We start from the raw sequence: 21,646 nt of genomic DNA, 5'->3' as shown, positions 1-21,646 counted from the left end.
TTGATCGAGCTTATATATAATCCCAACCACTCGGGCATTTCTCTTCTATCGTTTTCCAGCCTTGATACTTTACCTTGGGATGATTTACATCGTCAGCCGCGGGATTCGCGCTGTGAGTTTTGAACGCAATAAAATGGCCGACTCGCGAATTTATGGCTGTAATTCTCGTGGGGCGTGAGAAAAATTTACGTACAGGACCTTGGATGGGCATTTAAAAAGGAAAGGCACCGCAGCCACGGCAGGCGTGATTTGCCATTGGACGGCGAACGGGAATTGCTGTAGAAATTAGAGTGTGAACTTTGGGTTGGGTTGGGCTCGCCCGGTAGAAGGGAGGAACGTGGAGGGACGTTATGTGCACAGTGTACTAATGCTTTCATAGGACCCTCATAAGAGACCAAATGAATCATTGCTAAATGGGTTGGTCCAGTTGTAATTGTTCTAGTAACCCCACCACTAACCTATCTAGAAAACCCTGGGAGATGTCATGGTCGATCGTCTACTGAGCCTTCGAATAGGGGCAAGAGCAAATTGCTTTTTCATCATTAAGTAGTTACCATCGTTATTGGATGACCTTTCCTGAACTGGAATGACAGAACATCATGGAACTGAACTTTAAGTACAGAACTATTTAGAGTAGAGATGGGATATATAGGGCTTGGGAAGATTTCGATAAAAAAAAATTCATTTTTGTTTTCGACAAAATTTATCTCGAGATTATTTATATGTATATGTGTCATAGTAAATTTTCTATCGAAATTTATTCACGTGGTTTGGAAATTGGTTTTACAAGGACAGATTTTTATCTGGAAATAAAAGATAATGAGCAGATCGACGTTTGTTTTATTAAGTACATTTAGTTTTTCTAGCTACAGTTTAATTATAAAAAAAATAAAGCAGAAGAAGGACACTTATAACGAATAACGCACTGTTACACTATACAATATAAATTATAATTTACAAATAATTATGATGCAATGATGTGGATGAAAGTCATTAATATCGACTTGTACTGATTAAAGGGATTTTTATACATAAAAAATTATGACAATCGCAAGGATGCATGCTATTATTATTTTTAACTTATTGAAATATTACGGTCCTATAACGAAATAGACATTCATCGAATATATCGAGAATTATATACAATGTAGATCCTGTCAATTAATTTTGATACAATCATGCATTCTTCGAAGAAAAATTACCACTAGTTCTCAAATTTGACAATGAACTTTATAGTCTAAAATAAGTGAACGACGCCTTCAATATTTACACAGGAAACAATAACGATTTGGCTCCACGACAATCCGTTACTTTGGCATAAATTGCCTAAGGATATTCCGATAATCAGTAATCAGAATCCATAAAAAAAAATGTCTGCTCGTCTGGATCGATCGAAACCTGATTCCTACGCCCGAAAAAAAAAACACGAAAATATCAAAAAAAAAAAAAAACCCAAGCAGACCATTCAAGTTGCTGTTTATCATCCGCTACTCTAAGTGGCACCCCCAAGTGCCACCCATCTCGAAGATATCGGAGTATCAAAAAAAAAAAAAAAAAAAAAAAACCCAAGCAGACCATTCAAGTTGCTGTTTATCATCCGCTACTCTAAGTGGCACCCCCAAGTGCCACCCATCTCGAAGATATCGGAGTATCAAAAAAAAAAAAAAAATTTGCAGCAAACATTCCAGCACTTGAGTAGTTTCGTATCTATTTTAGTAGAGCATATGGCTGGTTCTCGAAGTACCTGAAACCGAGAAAACCCCCCCCAAAAAAGAAAAAGAACGTGAGTAAAGGATTTTCCAAGTGGGTCGAAGCTAACCATAGACAACCATAGAGAATGAATAAAGCCAAGTGCCATTAAAAAACGAGAGTCTGGCGAATATAAAGAATTTGATTGTAATCGTCAGCTGTTCTCAGGACCATTTAATCATCGAGGACGTTTACGAGGTCGAAGTCCCGTCTTACCAATCAAAATGATTTTTACGTCGGCCTGCCGTACATAACGTTGACGCTCTGCCGTCTCGCCAGAGCCATCGCGGCAGGCGTCGAGACGACGACGTTGTGCGTCTTACCATGGAGCGTCGAGACGTTGGGCAGCGGCGTTGGTATCGTCATTTCCGCGCTTGGATGTTCGTGAATGACAGTTTCCGTGATGTTGTTCTCAGCCTCCGAAAGAGCACGGCGATGCTCGTGCTTGATGACGTCACCGCGTCTCTTATCGCTATCGGGCCTCAATCGCTTGTCGCGCTTCAGGCTGGCCTCCTGGGAGTACACGGAGCCGGTATTGGCGAACGAGTGGAATCTCTGACGTCTTCTCGACGCTGGTAAATTCGCACGTCTCGATACGACGTTGGTCTCCTGTTCTCGTATCGCGTCGTTGGTACCACTGCGTCGATGCAACGACCTCAGGGAGTCCTCGTAGCCGCTGAAACGATTTTACAGGATCATTAGACAGCTGATGACGTGGACCAGGAATACTAGGACAAGGCAATTCTATATATGCTATACTATACTATATATATATATATACGTGCGCGGGTGCAAAATTTTGATTGAAAAATCATTGGTGCGTTAAACGAGGAAGTAAGTTACTTGCGGGACGTCCGGTAAAAGACTGACTTGCTACTTTCTCCGCTGGAGGGACTTGATGAATGACTGCAATGACAAGTCCTGGCAACGATTCCAGAATCTTGACCACTGGAGTGTAGTGACGTAGCGGAAGCTTCCAGGGTCCCTGTACTCGTTCTTACTGTGTGACGTTTGCCCATGCTGGTTCTGTCGATTAATCAACGCACCTTTAATGTTGCTCTAAGACTGCCAGATCATGTTCATCGAAATTATGGCAATGACTCTTTACGATTAATCAGTGAATTTTAGGTAGGATAAAATTTGACTGATCTTGCTAGATCTGCACCTGAGCTCACCTGTGGAAACGCACGCAGCTGGGCTCGTGTTCGCAGATGCCGTGATGTCGCATTTCGCTGGAGAACGGTTCAGGGTCGTAATGAAGGCCGTCTACAAAGGTCGGGAATAGCGGCGGTTTCTGCAACGTTGCGGTCGGGTCTGCCAAAGCAAAGCCAACTGGGCCACCCGACGAATACATGCCAGTCCCTTGCCTTTGTCGGCTAACGAACAAAATTTCACTTGGTTTACGAAGAACGTACGTCCGGAATTATCGCTGGGTTTTTGGATAATAATTTTTTTTTTTAATAACGATAAAAAGCTTTGCTCGTGGTGAGACGAAGAGATTTCCCTTTTTTTTTGTTTTGGAAAATTTTTAGGATTTTTTTTTTTTTTTTTTGAGTACATTAAGGGGGATGAAAATAAGCGTTAGAGACATACATGGCACAGATAGTCCAAAAATGAGGAAATTGGTTAATACGTTTGATTATTAATAATGTGTCACTTTTTATTAGTAAGAAAAGCTGCGAGATCAAGCGACGAGAGCAACTGTCGATTTTGAACATACTGCACCACGTATTGCTTCTGTCGAAATTTCTGTTGATAATGATTTTATTTTATTTTTTCTTTCGTTTTATTTTTTAATAAACATTATGACAATCATACAGGTACACTATGTCCAAAATACTTTTACTTCTACCAGTCACTACTTTCGACCTCTTATGATTTACACTACTGTCAACATTTTGGCATGAGACTTATATACATAGAGAATGGCAGACGATCGACGACGGATGGTTTAGTATGATTTTTTTTTAATACTGAAAATCACTGCATGATACCACATGGTCATACACTCAGTTCCCTCTTTTAGTATACTTCGTATATATACGATTATCAATTTGACTTAATTATTCAAATTTTCATAAACTTGATTTTCCACATGTAGACAAATTAATGTACATACTTTTCGTATTTAGAACTGAATAACATAGAATCTTGAAGTAAAAAAGAAAATTGAAAAAAATTTCACTCAAAGTAATTAATCCAACGTCGCGAACAGTTTGGTGCTTTTATCGCGAGGATTGCGTCTAAGATCATTTAGAGGTCAAGGTTAAAACGTGTTCTCCACCCTAGTATAACGCGATACACGACCTTCTGGATCATGTCGTACGTGGTATAGTACTGATGTTACCGTTCCCCCTATAAATTTAAGGAAAAGCATTAGGCGTGAAATACGACTTTGTGTAAGTAGAGTAGAGAGAAAGGGAGAATAAAGAGTGAGAAAAGAGAAAAAAAGGATCTTCACGCAAATTCCTGTCAAAGATATAATTCTCGGTTGAATCCAAAAGTTACACGTTATTTAGATCCTGAATTATGGACAATTCGACAGCAAAAAAGACTTGGGTAGCTTTAAGGGCTGATCTTGCTGAATGTCCAAGATTCAATATTAGGAAATATATATATATATATATATATATATATATGTATGTATGTATGTTCAGCAAAGTCGATAAACTTTCATTTAGACTAGAATGCTTTACGTGTCCAATTGAACAACCCATTCAAATCAACCCCTACGGATTATTGTACTGTCGGCGGGGAAGCGACGATAATATTGTTTGTATGGTAAGTCCTCGTGATTGATGATGAAATATGTTTACCGTTTATTCCTTCGGAAGCAGGTGACGCACAAGGCAGTGATAAGGGCACCGACAAAGACGACACAACCCAAAACAACCACCCCAACTTCGAGGGTGGACAGCAAATATCTCTGGTTACTACGCCGAGGGGTTGTACCGGCAATATCAAGCACGTGGTATCTTTCTAATTCCCGTTTGATTTCAGTCTTCTTATTGTGAAAGACGCTGTAACACATTGCAGAAAGGATATTTTCGATTATTGTTAAAATTATATAAAATTTGATATTTCCTATCGACTGGTGTTACGTGTATTTTTGGGGTTGAAAATAGCTTGAATTATTTTTTCTATAATTTTTCATACTTGTGCAAAGTATCCATGTCGATCATAACATTTAGATGAGGATCAATCGCGTACAGGTACATGTCCGTCCTGAAAAAAAAGTTTTTTACTATTTTCAAAAAAAAAAAAAATTAATTCACAATAAGAAAAGAAAAAAGTCTTACGAAGCAGCATCGATGAGATTTTTCTCAATGTGCGGTTCCAATTTTCTGACACGTACGTCCAGTCCAGTGACATTGTGTAGCGCGCTGTAATAGATATTTAATGAAATCCAAAAAATCATTGATGAAGCAAGAAAATGATATTTATAAATATATATAAATAAATCTTTATACTAACGAGGTAATGTTATCAATTTGCAGTTCGATGTCTCTTGGTTTATTGCCCATAACCATAACGACTTGTTTATGATCATCCAAGACGTATACCTAAAAAGAAAATGAAAAGTTACCGACATAAAAGGAACTTAGGTCTTTCGAAAATTTTGCTTTGAGCAATCAGTGAATATTTAATCTTCCCCATGGCGATAAGGGGAGAGACCGATAAAGGGGACTGTAAAACCACCATTGGTAGAAGATCAAATAAAAGAAATTCGCAAACTCACAAAAACATTGGCAATACTGCTACGACCGTCTTCCGCACCACGTCTGTCAGTAGCCTTGACATCGAATCCAAAAACTCGTCCAGCATCCCGCGAAAAACTTCCAACAGATCGCACTTGACCACTGAGTGGGTCAATAGCGAATCTCGGAGCATCTTCACGGCCAAGTATTTGGTATCGAATTTCCCCATTTATGCCTTGGTCGGGGTCTTCGGCCTGATGAGAAATTTATTGAGAGAGCATACATATATATATATAATAAAAATATTGAAAATCCATTTGAAAAAAAAAGGATTAAAAAAATACAAAAAAGAAAAAGCTTACCTCAACTTTAATAATCTCGTATCCATAATGAGCAGTGGTTGGTATGGCAGCCAGCATAGGTCTCCCCTTGGCTTTAAATCTTGGTGCGTTATCGTTTACGTCCTTGACTCTTACGGTTATTTTCGCCTCGTTTAGCGCCAGACCATTTAACCTCTCCCCGACAACAGGATAAATCATAACCGGCATTCCACGTCCATTCTTCACCCTGTCCACCCTGACCTTCACTTCGTAAAGATCTCTGAGCTCGCGATCGATACTCGTAACCAGATACAAGGTACCATTCTTACGATCAATCATAAAATGATCCTTGGCGTCCGAATCGTCCTGTACGATCGAGTACCTTAGGTGTTCGTTAATGAAATGCCCAGAGACATTTAGCTGCACCAGCTTCAAAGGCACCGGTGTATTTTCCTCTACCTCGACCTCGTAGTACCGATGCTGGAATATCGGTCGTTGAACGTCATTATCGTCGCCTTCGTCCACGTCCAAAATCCTGACGAGGAGCATCGCCGTGGAGGTTAAACTGGGTGACCCTAGATCGCTAGCTATGACAGTAAGATTGTGAACCCTTTGAATTTCATAATCCAAATTAGCAACGGTAGATACCAAGCCCTCCTTGCTGTCTATGCTAAAGTATTGCGGATCTCCGCGTCTGTGAGGAAGATCAAAGAGGATAAGTCCATTTCCATTTCCGGCGAAGTCGGAGTCATTGGCGTAGACTCTGGTGACGATCGTACCGACCGGACTGTTTTCTGGCACGGATGCGTAATAGGTCGGTACCATCTGGTTCGTGTCGCCGCTGAAGATGTCGCTGGTACCAGTTACGAGTTTGTCCAGCGCGTCGTAACCGTAAAATACAGGCGCGTTGTCGTTCACGTCGAGGACGTTGATCTCGACGTCGACGCTCGAGCTCAAACTGTTCAGAGCCTGGTCCCGCGCCACGACGCTGAATCTGAAAACGTCTAAGGTCTCTCTGTCGAGAATTCCAGTCGCCTTGAGGAGTCCGCTATGAGGCTCAATGCTGAACGGTGACGACTCGTTGGACGATCTGATTATGTCGTACGTTATGTTCGCGTTGTCATCGTAATCCGCGTCGATAGCGTCTACAGTGCCTAGAGTACGTTTCTCGTAAGTTCCTTCGGGTATGCTGAAGGTGTACCACGACTTCTTGAAGACTGGTGGGTGATTATTTATGTCTAGGATGTGAAAGCGGACGGTTACGTTGTCGGATTGGTTTCCACTGTCGGTGACTCTTAGCGTCAGATGAATTTCGGTTTCTGCCGGGAGACTTCGAGCTACCGATACCTCCCCGGTTATCGGATTGATCGCAAAGTGACGATTTTTGTTGGACTTTGCGATTTCGTCGCTGATTGTCTCGTTGATGATGCTGTATGTTAATTCGGTGTTGCTGGAGTCTTTGTCCTCGGCCGATAATCTAATTACGATCGTACCGACTGTGCTGTTTTCCGGTATCAGGAGCAATGGCGTTTGGTGATCGTTGTCCTGATTATTCTTCATGTTGTTGTTGGCAATTTCCGGTTTTCTTATACCGTTTTTTAGTACCGATTTAACCTGGTATTCCGTGTCGTTCGCCACGTGGACTCCTTGGTCCGGTAGGATTATCATTTGTTTGAAGTTTGGCGGGTTGTCATTCTCGTCATCCACCGTTATTACGAGTTGAGCTTCGGAATGCATATTACCTAAAGTAGGAATAAGCGAAAAAAAAATGATAATACAGATTTCGGACCGGCCGAAGAAACTTAATTCAGCTTTACTACGTATTTTGTAAGAATAAACTTTTTTTGCGTGTTCTCAAATTTGAAAAATTTTAAAATCCAATTATTATCCTACTTTACGGATATTAAAATAAGTGTATAAAAGTTATGGGATTTGTTCAAATTTTTGGTCTCAATGTCTCTTATATAAATTCTTTCAGTTATAAAGAAAAAAAATTATTCAAATTGTCCAAATTCATTGGTAATACTCTTGACTCACCCTTATCCCTAGCGACGATTCGTAAATGATACTCAGCCACTTCTTCCCTATCCAACAAATTCTCTCCCCTGAAGAAAACCCGCCCGCTGGTTTGGTCAATGGTGAAAAGTTCACTGCCCTCGCCATGAAGGGTCAAGACTACGTTATGATCCCCGTTGTCATCTGGATCATGAGCCAAGATACGATTCGTCATAGTGATTTCGGTACCAACAGGACTGTTTTCCAGTAAACGTCCTTCGTAAGTAGACATCGAGAAAACCGGAGGATTATCGTTTTCATCCTCAACGATAACGGTCACCTAAAACAACCAGTCGACCGGTTTAACGATGATCGGTAGGCAACTTTTTTTTTTCGTATTTTACGTAAATCAAGCATTAACAAATAATGTTAAAGAACAATAAATAAATGCCAACCTCGTTCTCGCAGAGAATAACCAACGAGAAAACATACTTATTTGGAGAATAAGAAAAAAGGACTTTACGACGAAACTTACTTGAAAAATACCCACTCCGCGTAAGCTCTCAGCAATTACGGTGATGCTGTAATTCTGTCTTTCCTCCCGGTCCAGTCCGCGAGGGGTGTAAAGGACACCGTCCTCGGTTATCGCTATATCAGGAACATCCTGCTGATTGGCAATGATGAAGTGGATATTCCTGGTCGTATTCGTGGCATTGTGCGGAAGCACTTGCCCAATGAAAGCACCAGGAACGTTTTCCTTCACGTGAAATATTAGGGGAGCTTTTGTGGTCCCTCTGTATCAATAATACAAAAGCGAGGTGTTATTTTGAAAAATTGCACGAGGCCCCCCGCGGGGTAGGGTACGGCTCGAAAAAGTGTTGCTAATAAATCCCACGTGAAACAACGAAATATATATATTAAATCGAAATCATGAATTTGAGAATTTTTGAAAATCTTTCGTCGGGTCGTCCTCGCTCACTGCCGTTAGTTAAATTATGAAAGTGCGAATGACAGCGGCTCGACGTACCTCTTCTTCCGTGTCGATTACGCGAAAAGTAATCAAACGATTACTTATCTCCAGTCATTACGAAAGTTTCACTTTTACGGAATCATCCTCGTTATTTTACCTCGTTATAATTATAACGGGTGTCACAATGTATATTATTATTATGATTTAACTTACTGAGTGAAAATCCCTCTCTCGTCGTTCGGATCTACAACGTGTATGGAGACGTTGGTGACCAAAGTCAGATCTCTCTCGTTCGTCACGACCGCCTCGAAATCGAACAAGGAACGATCGAACTGTTCGATTTCATCGACTACGGTTATAGTTCCGGAACGTTCCTCGACCGCGAATGGAACTGAAAGTAACGTCGAATAAATAATCGCAAGGGACTGGAAATCCATGCTCGAGCAACTGTCTCCAGTCACGGTTCTCGTCAAAGACGCGGACCGATAACGATAGAGAAATTGACGTTGAAATATATTTTCAAGTAATAAAACATACCCCCTTCGTGATAACTGTGAAGTAAGTCGTAAATAAGATTGCTCGTTTTGACAGCGTCGTTCACACGAATTTGACCGACGCTCGTGCCAATGCCGACATTAGCACCGACCCAAAATTCATATGGCGCTCCGACAAAGTCTGGTTCCCATGAGTTGTGACCTAAAATGAGACGCGTCGCTTAATAGAGTCAGTGGGCACGAATGAGCAGGTTCCTCGGACGAATGAAAACTCGATAGAACGATACGCACCACCACCAGGACGAAATACGTCGACAGTTACGACTGCCAATGAAAACCGCCTTTCACTGGGATTCGTTGGCTGATCAGCAGCTTCGACGAAGATTGCGTGTCTTCCCTCGATCAGCGGACTCTGAGCCACTGATATAATACCAGTGTGCTCGTCGACTGTGAACGGCGTGCGGATCGAGGTGTTTCCTGGTTTTTGTATCTTATACAAAACCATACCATTCCTTCCCAGATCATTGTCAACGGCCTGAACCTGACCCAGGGCAGTACCAACCGCAGCATCACTTTTCGTTACAAATTCGTAGAGATTACTCGGTACGAAGGTAGGGTTGTTATCATTGGCGTCGAGTAGCGTCACCTCGACGTCCACCGAGGATGAACCACTCGACGTGGCAACGACGCTTGGTCTACGTTCCCGCGCGAAAACTTTCATCCTTAAAGAATTCTGTTGCTCCCTGTCGAGGATCGTCTGATCTCTGACCGTCAACCAGCCGGAATTTGGATCGACCGAAAATGCTCCGGATGGATCCTCCAGCTCGTAATCGAATTCTCCGTTATCACCCTGATCCTTATCGGTGGCGATTACCTGCAGGACGCTGAAACCATTTGGTAGATTTTCGACTATGCTGATGTTGTAGAAGTCGACCTCGAACTCTGGGAGGTTATCGTTCAGGTCGAGGATCTCTATTTCGACCTTGGCCACTGCCAGCTTTAGGGGATTGTCCGTTTGGGATGCTTGGATCTGCAGGGTGTATGTGTTTCCCGGTAGGTTGCGCTCCGAATCAAGGTCAATTGCTTGCTCCAGAAAGAGCGAACCGTTCTGTGGGTTTAGGTAAAAAAGTCCTTTCTCGTTTCCGGATATTATATCGTACCGAATGTCAACATCGAGATCTCTATCTTGATCCTCCGCGTAGATGGGTGGCGTGAAATTCAATTCCACGTGGATGGGATAATTCTGGAAAAATAAATTTCGCCGATATTTTGATCATGTATATTGAACTACGTATCTTGGGCAGATCGATCATTATGTGTCGCTAGTGCAAGATACACTTTCCAATGTAAATGCATTATAAATGAGTTTAGATACATCTTCATGTGCATCAGATTGCACAGTTACTATACTCCAATTTCCTGTTTACACGTTGATAAGGATTCGATTGATAGTGAAAATTGTCTTACCGGTGCTGGATAAAATTCGTAAATCTTGGTACGGTAAACAGGCTGTGAGAATTTTGGATTCAGGTCATCATTGTCCAGAACGGTTATAGTGACAGTCGTATTGGTACTTCTCATAGGAGTTCCGCGATCCTATAGAAAAAATGTATATTATCAAATTAAAAAAAGACGAGCTATTAATATGAAAAATGAAAGATTATATCGATCGCGCGAAACGCTACCGGAATAATAAGATTTTCGAAAATTCACTCTAAATTGCAATACACGTTACCAACGTTTCGCACAAACGAACGTGACTATACGGCTAATTGGAAAATTGGATATCGAATGTTATCCAATAATCCTGTACTACCTATAATAATAATAAGAAGAAAAAAAATCCATACATTTCATAATAAAGTTCCATATTCCAATAATTGGTATGATATGTAAATTATCGAGAATCAGTATTATCCGAAGCGATTTTTCACGAGTAAACTTTGCTGTCTGCGAACATCAAAAATTAAAGATTACCACACGACCGCCTCGAATTCTCCTCAAGCTCCAATTGTGTGTCGTAATTGATTATTAAATTTTCGAAAAAAAATTTTTTTAACCACGTCCCACCTGTTCCTGGATCATGACTACCGATAACCTTGACAATGAACTGTTACGACAATTGTCAGAACTTTCTACGCTACCCGAATTGCCTTGTGAAATCGCACGGCGACCCGCGATTTCACCAAAACGAGTTGCACGTATTTAATACCGAGAATTGCTCGTTACACTGTCGTAGGAAAGATTTGAAAAATGCTGGATTCCATGCGGGATTCGCTTAGCCGTAACCTTGTCTAATGAGTCTCGGTCGCTCAATTATCCATTGTAGTCCGTCGCGGCATGTGTACAGTTGTACACGCATTGAGGGAATGAAAGTTCGTATATATAAAAGAGGCGTTTCCTGGCTTGAATATCATTCAAATTTCTCTTACGTTTCTTGGATGCGGCTTAAGTATAGCGCTCAAGTGAAAACGTATAGAGATCGCGTCAGCGCGGCTACGTGACGACTGTCTGCATTTCGAAAATGCATATTAAAGAAAAAAAAAAAAAAAAAAATCATAAGCATATAAAAAAAGACAAATTAAATTTACAAACTCACCGACGCCATCACGGTGAGAACGAATTCACGATCGTCGTTATCGTAGTCCAAAGATTTACGTAACGTAAGGGCGGTTCTGTGTCCAGGCTCCAATGAAAATTTACCCCTTTCGTTACCCTTGACTATCGCGTAATGCACATCGCTATTGGGTGTATTCGGCTTGTCCTTATCCACCGCGTGAATATCTCGAAAAATTGTGAGACCTATTGAACGATACGAATTTGATAAATTCCAATTTTGGTTTTTATTTCGCAAAAAATTTTTTTACCCGTCGGTGTAAGTTCATCGACCTCCAAGTGATAAGGTGCGTCGACAAATTGCGGTGCATGGTCGTTCACATCCTCTACGTAGACAGTCACTGATAAATGGGACGATACCTGATAGAAAGAAATCCAAATCGATCAATCAATGAGATAAGAAAAATTTTTCATCCACTTTTTTTTTTTAATCCATATATTATTTTACATATGCAGTAGGTCTCGCGATACGTCATTGACAGCGCTTTTGGTTAACATGTATTGCATGTTCTTATGAGGTAATAATAAGAATAGTATTCTCGCAATATGGCGCCTTTCACGATATACATGTACCTATATACACACGCCATAAGCACTGCACGTACTTTTACGAGGAAATAAATAACGAAAGCATTTGCTAGCAAGGTCGAGTCCCGAAAACGTATGACGCTGCTATGCTCGAAAATTGAATACCTCATGCGGCAATCCACTTAGGGATAAAAAAAAAAATAAGACAAAAAGTGAGAGAAACAAGGCCAAACGTTGTTCCTGTTGCTGTTGCGTGGCCCATATGCGGGGCAATCAATATGCAATTTCGAGGCCGCCAGATTCGAGATATTTTACATGCATAAAATGACATCGTGCATCGAAGTTAATGGGAGGAAGAAAATTGTTATATCTATAACTCAAAGATGGAAAATAAACAGAAACATTATGACATGCACGCAAATTTTTGTTACCGTATACCCTGGCGTGCGAAAAGTTAAGTCGTTACTTTATGAATTTTAATATTATTAATTTTACCGCAATATCAACGGTAACGTATGAAACGAATATTAATATGTTAAAAATGAATTTTCGTCGGAATAAAGAAATTTTTGTCAAAAATTTCCTTTCTACTCGTACTCACGCGTATTCTCGGATTCTCTTTGTTCCTCTCTGTCCATATCATTCTGTTTGTTTGTTCTTCCGTCAAAATTTGTTGCAAGTACAATGCCTTGAGAATTGTCATATTTGTGATTTACAGCACGTCATGATTAAGTGCAAAAATATTATGCTTATTCCCACACAAAGGGACGGTGGGTGGTACCCAAGGGTTGGTGCAATTTTTTTTTTTTTTTTTTTAAAATGTAATACTACTTTACTTTAAATCTAGCTACGTCATATAGACACCATTAATTTTACTCGTAACGCATTAACTTACCAGAGAGTCACTGCCATCTGTATAATCGCACACAAGACGAAATTTGAGCAAATTTCTCGGCGCATCACCGTCGACTAAATTTTCTAAAGATTTCGCTAATATCACAGCAGCATGAGTTTTATTTACGTCTTTATACGTAAAGTACTTGGTATCCTCCTCCTGTAACAATTGAAAGAAAGATTTGTTTTTCTTTTTTTTTTTCAATAAAAAATTTAACGAATATTTATTCCGAATGTCTGTCTGTAGGCGTGTTATAGATATATTGAAATGTTAATTTGTATAATTAACTAAATTTAAATATTAATTTAGCAATTCGATTACGCGAAAATCTGACCTTATCGACCGGCATAATTGACAAATGATTCCTTGGATGAACTTCGAGTGAAAGTACTTCTGCTCCACGTGGCAGATTCTCCGGTACTCGTACGAATTTCAAATATTCGCCGCTCGGGTAGAATTGACATCCTGAAATAATGAATTACAATTGTTACTTTCTTCCGATTATTCAAATCCCTTCAATTCTTTCGTATCTCCCGCTGCTTCCTAGACTCGAACGCGATGCTTTACGAGGACGCAATTTTACTGCCTATAATGCCCTGTTACTTTCTACATAAGTGGAAAAGTGAAACAGGTCTTTTTTCTATCTTCCCATTCTCTCGTTTCACATTGATCCAGTAAAATTCTTCGAAAAACATATCAATTATTTATTATTACTCTCACGTTCTGCATATACAGTTAATTTTACATGAAAACGAGGCCAGCAGACTTCCCACAATTTCCACATGCATAGATTTTTAATCGTATCGATAATCAATAATAAATTTACTCTTACTGTCTCTATTAAAAAAGAACAATCATTCATCTTGAAATATTCGCGTTATAATTACCTATAAATCGTAACTCTTAAATAGCCTGCGTACGTTAAACCTGTTGAAAGATCATTCGGATCAATAAGGATGCGAAACTATTAAAAAATGGACCGTGACATACTCTCACCAATGCAATTAATGCTACGGATGCTTTCTCCTTGGCCACAATAATTTTTACTTTTTTTTTATTTTTTTTTTTTAAGTCACTGTAACTTTTGAATTTCATTTTGACTCGACAGTCAAAGAAGCAGCGAAAATATCACGGTAATATTTTCTATGAGATTAATTACCTGAGATGAAAAAGTCTCATCTCAATTTCTAGGAATGTGTGAGAATAATCAATACCGTACTACTATGTGCTATATAGAATGAAACCGCAGACCATATGTGACGTTGATTACTCTCAAGTATCCTATACCTGATATTTGTGGTAAACAATAAAAATGGTCCAATACCATAAAATTACTTTCTATAGAGTCACTCGTGCCGTATATCATTTTTTTCCAACCTTGAATCATTCCTTATCTGTGTCGCCAATCTTTTTCTTTTAATGACGTATAGCAACGCGACGAAAAAAAAAAATTGCCAAAAGTTTCGAACGTTGTTGCCAGAAGTCATTAATAGTGTTAATAGGGGAAAGTAAAGAAACATCATTCTTTTATGATAGGTCAATGACGTTTTGAATATTCAACATGTAATTTTGTATATTCAATATATCAATATTTTTATCAGGCATCAATCGCTAATACTTTTCCACCATGAAGAATTATAATTTTTAAATGTCATTTTATAATGTCTTCGGTATGTTTAATGCTTCGTAAAAAGATTGAAAAAAATCTGCACATAAATAACGTATCTACGAGTGTCCTTGTATCTTCGCAACTACTGTGCATTAGGTTATCTGGACTATGAATGAACGCGATGAATAATGATTCGTTTTACGCGTCTCGCCGCTTTTACACGAGGCGCGTATATCGCGTGTGTCACTTTTTAATACAGTGTCCTGGGACAAGGACTCCTAAGTAACGTAAAGATCCTTGTGGCTTATGGCGTCCGAAGGGCGTATACTCGCCTTGAGTAATCCTTGCGGAGGGTATCGATAACTTCTCGGAAATCCAGCAATTTTCTTCCGAGCACTTTAAGCATTTTTCTTCACGCATACCAATTACACAGCGTAAATATAATAACACGATGACTTGGTCTCTCTTTCTTGCACAGGATCTTAGCATAAATTTTCTATAGGTAATATGAATCTTATGAGGTATAATACACATAGCAGAGAATTTAACCGGTTTTCGTGATAGTCACTGGTGTAAAACACGATTTTCCGGCAATATAAATTTCGACCTGTCGTTACGCGGCTTAATGCTAATTAACGTAATGCTATATAAATTTAGCACGTATCAATCCTCGAGATATTCTAGAAAGTATTAAGACATTAATGTGGGTTGCACTTCCTATACTAGTTGAATATATACGCCTTTGCTAATTTCATATAAATATTAACAAGTCATGATCTTAGAACAAAGATGTCTTCACAAAAATTACTTTTAGCATGAAAAACGAAAATATTTAAAAAATACCATGATTCTTGCTTTTCGCTATTTGCGTATTTTTGTTTATGTGCAACCCCGATGAAATATAATTTCCGACTTCGTACCTCGAGCAAACCGATATGCAGATTGTGTTACATCCAGAATAGGAAGTTGTCGGAGATTGTATCGACAAAATTTATTCGGACGGGAAACTTGGCTGTGTATCGCAACGAAACCGAAAGTCTGCCTAGGAGTGAGCTACGCGAACAATTTCATGTTTCACACTTTTTATCGGATGTGCGGGAATCCGTAACGGGATAGTAGACAGTGCAGTATAGTGTATATAATGTCACTGTAACATTAAATTGACAAATGACGAGCATCGAAAATCAATCGTTTACACCGATCGATACATGTATCAAAAGACCTTCTTTATGTGACTAGTATCATTTGAGAAGAAAAATTATTGAATTAAATTATTATCCCGAGTAAATGTAAACGTAACTGTATCCGTAAAATGCGTGTGACGTCACGTTATATAAATTAAAAACGAGAGATTTAAATATATTTTCCGACCATGATGGACATGTGTAATATTAAGAATTTTAGTCGACTGCTTTATTGCGGATAAATAAAAATAAAAAAAATAAAAAATTATGCTTTACCAAAATCTTTTACTCGCGTATAAGCACGTTAAAGAATGCGTCGCGTATATTTGAAAGTAATTCAACGCTCTATTTTACATCTAACGTTTTATCCCACGGATACGAAATATAGTTTACTACAGGTACAGTATAAGTTATAGAGTTAATAAAACGAAGAAAAAGTGACTCTATTCAATTTTCAATAAAAAACAAAATCTATTAATCTTACATAGGTACATTTATTTCCATATGATTTACGTCGCGAAGGTAAAACCCGTGAAGGAGAGTATTGGCAACGGTGTAGAGTATCTGATAAGAATAAAATATTGTAAAATTTTCAAGGTTACAGTCACTTCGTGCATTTACTGTGGAAGGGTAATGTCATTTTGGGCTGTTGACTTCCGGTATATAATTTATTTAACGTTATAGCGTAACGGTACTTTTTATTAGGGAATAATTAATATCGGGATAATTATTAATTAATAGGGTAACTGTACCTTATATGGGTAATAAGGTATTGCTGGGTCATTGTATTCCAGAATATGGACCTGGATCTCACGATCTCAATGCTAATCATGAGAGCCATGAACTCCTTCGTAAATGTTAGCGGCGATAACGTTAAGCCTCGACAATTCTCACAGATGCAATTTTACGTGGACTGTACGAAGATGATATATATATATATTTATCGGGAAGACTCACCTGTTGCGAAATTTCCAAAAAGACCAACAATCAGCAACAGTGCCGCACCTACGTGCCGGAAGTCCTTGCACTTTTGGGTCAACGTGTTTTCTTCCATCTTAGCCGTAGCTCAGGCTTCCTGCATTGACATGACTGTAACATAAGCGAGATGAATCACTGAATATGGCACAATTTGCAAATCGTGCGAATTCAAGCATAACGTACGTGTATATAATTCTAGGAAGTACGTATAACAGTGCAATGGCAATTTATATTCAGGGACGTAACATTACTTCGTGCAAAAGGGCACATGGCGGAAATGAATAAAAATTATGAATTTTATTAACCTAAAATTGCAAGAGATCAATATAAATGTGCGAATATGAATCTGTGTGAATTTTTAATAATACATTTTTTTTTTTTTCAGAATTATGGAGGCGTCAAAAATGCTGTACGGGTAAGTTTATGCAAACTGTAATCAATCTCTATTGGAATCGATTGAACGATTGGTTAGACAGGATGGAAATGTATTTTCAGGGAGGCAATAATACGTGTCCAATTTATGCGCATAATCTTTTAGTACATTCCGAGCAACTGGCTTTCGTCGTGTATTGGAAACTTGACATAAGTCTATTGGTCATTTCTTATTTCCCCACTTATCAAGTACATAGCTACGGTATCTTTTGCTGCAGGGATGCGATTTATGTTTGACATAAATATGAATTGATCTTCGTAGAAACTCTCGTTATTTGTATACTGTGGAACTGTATTATAATTTACATATATATATATATATATCGTGAATCATTATTATTTTTGTAATTTCAGTAATCATTTACGATTCAATCTATTGCTGGTGTCCAGGCTAAAGTTTTTCTGCATTGCAGCACCCGTTTTCACTTTCAACAAGATCCGTAATGTCGCAAGTCCTGTAGACCCAGCAGAATTGATCGCGATTCGCCAGCGGCATTACTGAAACGTATCGAAGATTGTTGTCCCCGAGAAAACCGATTGTACGTACTAAAGAATGTAGAAAATTGCAACGAGAGTCTCCGAGATAAAATTTTACAGCCATTTTTATAGGGCACTGCGCGAGTAAAGGGTAGTTTATCTACAGATAGCATTCGTGCAAGAATGGCGCTTTGTGAACCGACCTTTAGCACTAGAATCCACGTATCACCAGGCTAATAAACATCCCTTAAATTTTCGTCACAGAAAAAAAAACCAATAAAACACTCGCAATTGAAAAAAAAAAAAAAAAAAAAAAAAATTGTTTTTTTCCACAACTTCTCAAAATCCTCTCGGTACCGAGGATACTTTGCAGGCCGATAAATCCGCTTGAAAAATTCACAATTTTACTTCGCAACGCGGCAAATTAAGTATCCAGACACTTGACTTCGACTGCACTCGGTCTCGACTCGCTGGCACTGGGGTAAAGTAAAACTTTCGACTAGTTTCACGTTTCACGAGTGACTGGCATTGGCCGCACCAGTGATCGCGGGATTGTCCATTCGATGTCCCCACGCCCCTGTAGAGACATCTTATTGCTAGTCACCTACGTGGGGTTGGTAGACAAGGTGGAAAAGTCGGCTGGACGACAGGTGGAGGCTGTACGGATGTTACGTAAAGTATGAAGACTGTATGTATATGCATATACATATATATTTCTGACTTTACGATGATCCTTTCCCTTTCAGTATCCATAGTGATCATCGCCAGAAGTTCCTTTGATCATCCCGCGAATGATTTATGAAAAGCATGTAAACAATACTTGGACAAGCTATACTTAGACGCGATGTCTATAAATTAATTGAAAATATGAGTTCGTTGTCCTGGGAATTATTGGGTCATATTTGATAGACGTCTATTTCTAACTAGATGAGTTTCATGTAGCATCGCTATGAGTTCGCGTAATGGATTGGGATAAGAGTCATCGAAAAATCATGCTACGTGATTTTCTACTGATATTGGATAATGACGAAACGTAATTGGCGATTTCATTTTTAAGGAAAAATATATTCCGCTGTTACTATGCCTGATATGCTTCCAGATAATGGTTGTGCTCTTCTCTTCCGGACTGAGGATAAGTGCCAATTGGTTGGAATTGGATGATTACCTTTGAGCGATTGGATAGGTCCATTGGGTTATTGTTAATCTTTTCTCGGGAAACGTACGTTAATGGAATACGATTTATGGTCCAGTTTTCTCTATACGTGTTGCAATCGTTATCTGTGCCTGTCCGTGACGTTTATCGGTAATTATTCAAAAAAGAATTTTCAATTTTATATATAACTTTTTGTATCCGTATTTTAATGACTGTACGTTATTCAAAGGACGTACAAAAATACCGTAAACTTTCTACACAATGTATCGTATTAAAATTACTAGAAAATGCATTATTGATATTACAAACTGGAGCATCGATTAGACTTTCGAATTTTAACGATTCCATGGAATTTCTAGTGATCTAAATCCATTATAAAATTGGCATAGGAATTTTTTCGAAAAAATTATAGTAACAATGATACGGTATAGCAAGTGGATGAATACATGAAAAATTAAATGTACACTTGTAATCCCGTATGATAATCCACCTGTTGACAGACAGTCGACATTACACTGATATAACCAAAAAGGGGATGAACACGCATACGTGCATAAATTAACTGGAGCATTCTCGCTAGAGGGAAGTCCGGTGTAAAAGTAACCTGGGATAATGGAGTTTCTAATTGACTTTCAACTCGTTCAGAATAAAGTCGCAACGGTGAAATTTTTTTTTGCGTATATTTACTGTAATGCTTTTGGGAGCACACGTGCTCATTATTTAGTTGCCTTAAGTCGGCACGTATTTAATTGTAATATTTTTTTTGGTACCTAGGAGAGCCGACAGAGCGAGTGACAAGCACGTGGTAGAAGTAAAACTTTGTAATCGCCAATATATAAATTCATCGTTATTAAAAGGGTATCGTTTTCAGGAAGAGAAGGAAAAAAATAATTTTTTTTTTATATCCGACCACAATCCAATACGATAATTAAAAATAATTCAAGAACTGATAAGGTATCGGTACCAAAATTGCAACCGTAGAAAGCTGAAGGGAACTGTAGTTTATGTAAAAAAAAAAAAAAAATCGAATAAGTATATAATAACAATGTTACTTTCACTCGTTATAATTTTAGTTACTTTTCAGGAAGAATTAACGTTTTCGCTTTAACAGCGAAACGACGTCTTGTATCATTTTCAATTTAATGCGATACTTAATCTATAACAGTATAAGAGTGGTTAACGTAGGTAAAGGATTGCATTATGATCGTTATTACTATACAAATAATGATCTGTTATATTAAATGATGTTTTGACATTACCATGAAATTCTCTTTTACGTTATTCGCATAATTTACGAATTAACGACCGATCAGAGGAATCAATCGTTATTTATTTTCCACTCGTTAGAAAGAGACATTTCTCTTATTTTTCTTTTGTCCTCACCATTACGCTGGAATAATACATAATTATAAGCAGTTCAATGCAGCCCAATGGTCCAGTCTGCTAACCTTAGGTCTAGTTTTTATCGAAACTCCGAGGTCGTTTAACGATAGTGTCGAGAGGTGCGGTAGGTACGCGCCAAGCCTCGAATAAAGAAATTCTTATAGCTGTGAAAGTCACTTCTATATTTATAGTGTCCGTTCACATCTTTTACGATCGACGAGAAAAAAGATTCCTTTTCATAATTTCAACAAAAGATCATGTAATTTGTCCGACTTCAAAAGGACCAAATTCAACGAGCAAAATTACAGGGCATACAATAAGATAGACGGTCTCTTAAATTTCTAGTATATATATATTTTTCTTCCAATTCTTTTAGACCGACAAATTCATCTGACTCTCGCTAATGAACCAAAGAGTATTCCGTGTCCAATGAAAAATTCTCGTAGTTGATTGATTTTCACGATGGATTGAAATTTCCGAGGATGAGATGATCCAGGACAGATGGGGTCTTGGTTAGCCTCGCTTTCATCTGTAACGCGAGACGGTTTCACTCTCGACGAAGATTGGGGAACTTTAACAGCATCGATCTGACTACGACGCTGTAGCCACTAGTGGCATTGGCGTAGAACGTCTGGTATGGCAGTGCCCGTAACGGTAACTCTTGGAACTAAAAGCATCAGTACGGAATCGCTCTTACTACTGGTACCGTTACGTTGAATGGTCCATGAGTAGATCGTGAAGTTCCTTACGGCAGCATCCAAGTCTTCAGCTATTGAACCATCGGAGCTTTCGAGACTTTAAGTTTTCAGGGTGCAGATTTTACGTGCTCATCGTGACGGGTCGTATCTTTTTCATGACTTTTTTTTGTGATTTTTACAAAAATTTATGGTCTGTAAAAATAACTTGTAACGCCGGCAATGAGTTCTGGATATGAAAATGACTGGGAAAATATCTCGAGAAATCTAAAGTGCTTGGAGAATCCTCTCTATGGGGTTTTCAAATACAATGAGTAATGACGGCATTGCTACCACGGTGTTTAATGGTTCAGTGGGAATTATTGTCTTCCTGTGTTGGCTATAGATACCTTTGAGCTTATTATAAATCATGCTACTGGTTATTGTTATTAATTACATTTTATGGGTAATTCTTAAAAAGAAGAATATAA

General features: G+C 38.7%; 1 protein-coding gene across 3 annotated transcripts in view; it reads right to left on the bottom strand.

Annotated features, from left to right (window-relative positions):
• Nucleotides 1–857: 857 nt before the first annotated feature.
• The window catches only part of LOC107271052 (cadherin-89D), a 30,419-nt gene continuing 9,630 nt past the window's right edge, over nucleotides 858–21,646 (bottom strand). Inside the window, exons 2-23 of one of the 3 annotated variants that reach the window (XM_025088293.1) lie at nucleotides 17,016–17,147; nucleotides 13,600–13,730; nucleotides 13,266–13,424; nucleotides 12,972–13,058; nucleotides 12,094–12,202; nucleotides 11,826–12,028; nucleotides 10,694–10,822; nucleotides 9,518–10,469; nucleotides 9,270–9,428; nucleotides 8,946–9,123; nucleotides 8,298–8,556; nucleotides 7,805–8,102; nucleotides 5,810–7,509; nucleotides 5,489–5,701; nucleotides 5,224–5,312; nucleotides 5,049–5,132; nucleotides 4,906–4,974; nucleotides 4,566–4,769; nucleotides 2,925–3,125; nucleotides 2,620–2,775; nucleotides 2,073–2,425; nucleotides 858–1,744 (exon numbers count right to left, since the gene is read on the bottom strand). In XM_025088293.1, the coding sequence (XP_024944061.1) occupies nucleotides 1,713–1,744; nucleotides 2,073–2,425; nucleotides 2,620–2,775; nucleotides 2,925–3,125; nucleotides 4,566–4,769; nucleotides 4,906–4,974; nucleotides 5,049–5,132; nucleotides 5,224–5,312; nucleotides 5,489–5,701; nucleotides 5,810–7,509; nucleotides 7,805–8,102; nucleotides 8,298–8,556; nucleotides 8,946–9,123; nucleotides 9,270–9,428; nucleotides 9,518–10,469; nucleotides 10,694–10,822; nucleotides 11,826–12,028; nucleotides 12,094–12,202; nucleotides 12,972–13,058; nucleotides 13,266–13,424; nucleotides 13,600–13,730; nucleotides 17,016–17,112 (5,862 nt within the window). In that variant the 5' untranslated portion in view covers nucleotides 17,113–17,147 and the 3' untranslated portion in view covers nucleotides 858–1,712. Of the gene's footprint in view, nucleotides 2,426–2,592; nucleotides 2,776–2,924; nucleotides 3,126–4,565; nucleotides 4,770–4,905; nucleotides 4,975–5,048; nucleotides 5,133–5,223; nucleotides 5,313–5,488; nucleotides 5,702–5,809; nucleotides 7,510–7,804; nucleotides 8,103–8,297; nucleotides 8,557–8,945; nucleotides 9,124–9,269; nucleotides 9,429–9,517; nucleotides 10,470–10,693; nucleotides 10,823–11,825; nucleotides 12,029–12,093; nucleotides 12,203–12,971; nucleotides 13,059–13,265; nucleotides 13,425–13,599; nucleotides 13,731–17,015; nucleotides 17,148–21,646 lie in introns of all 3 variants that reach the window. The other 2 variants (XM_025088295.1, XM_015746624.2) reach the window with 2 other exon arrangements.

This window comes from Cephus cinctus, unplaced genomic scaffold (genome assembly GCF_000341935.2).
Source record: "Cephus cinctus unplaced genomic scaffold, Ccin1 Ccin1_scaffold0880, whole genome shotgun sequence".
Lineage (NCBI taxonomy): Eukaryota > Metazoa > Arthropoda > Insecta > Hymenoptera > Cephidae > Cephus > Cephus cinctus.
Note: the sequence above shows the minus strand (reverse complement) of the source record. Positions and strands in the feature narration are given on the sequence as shown.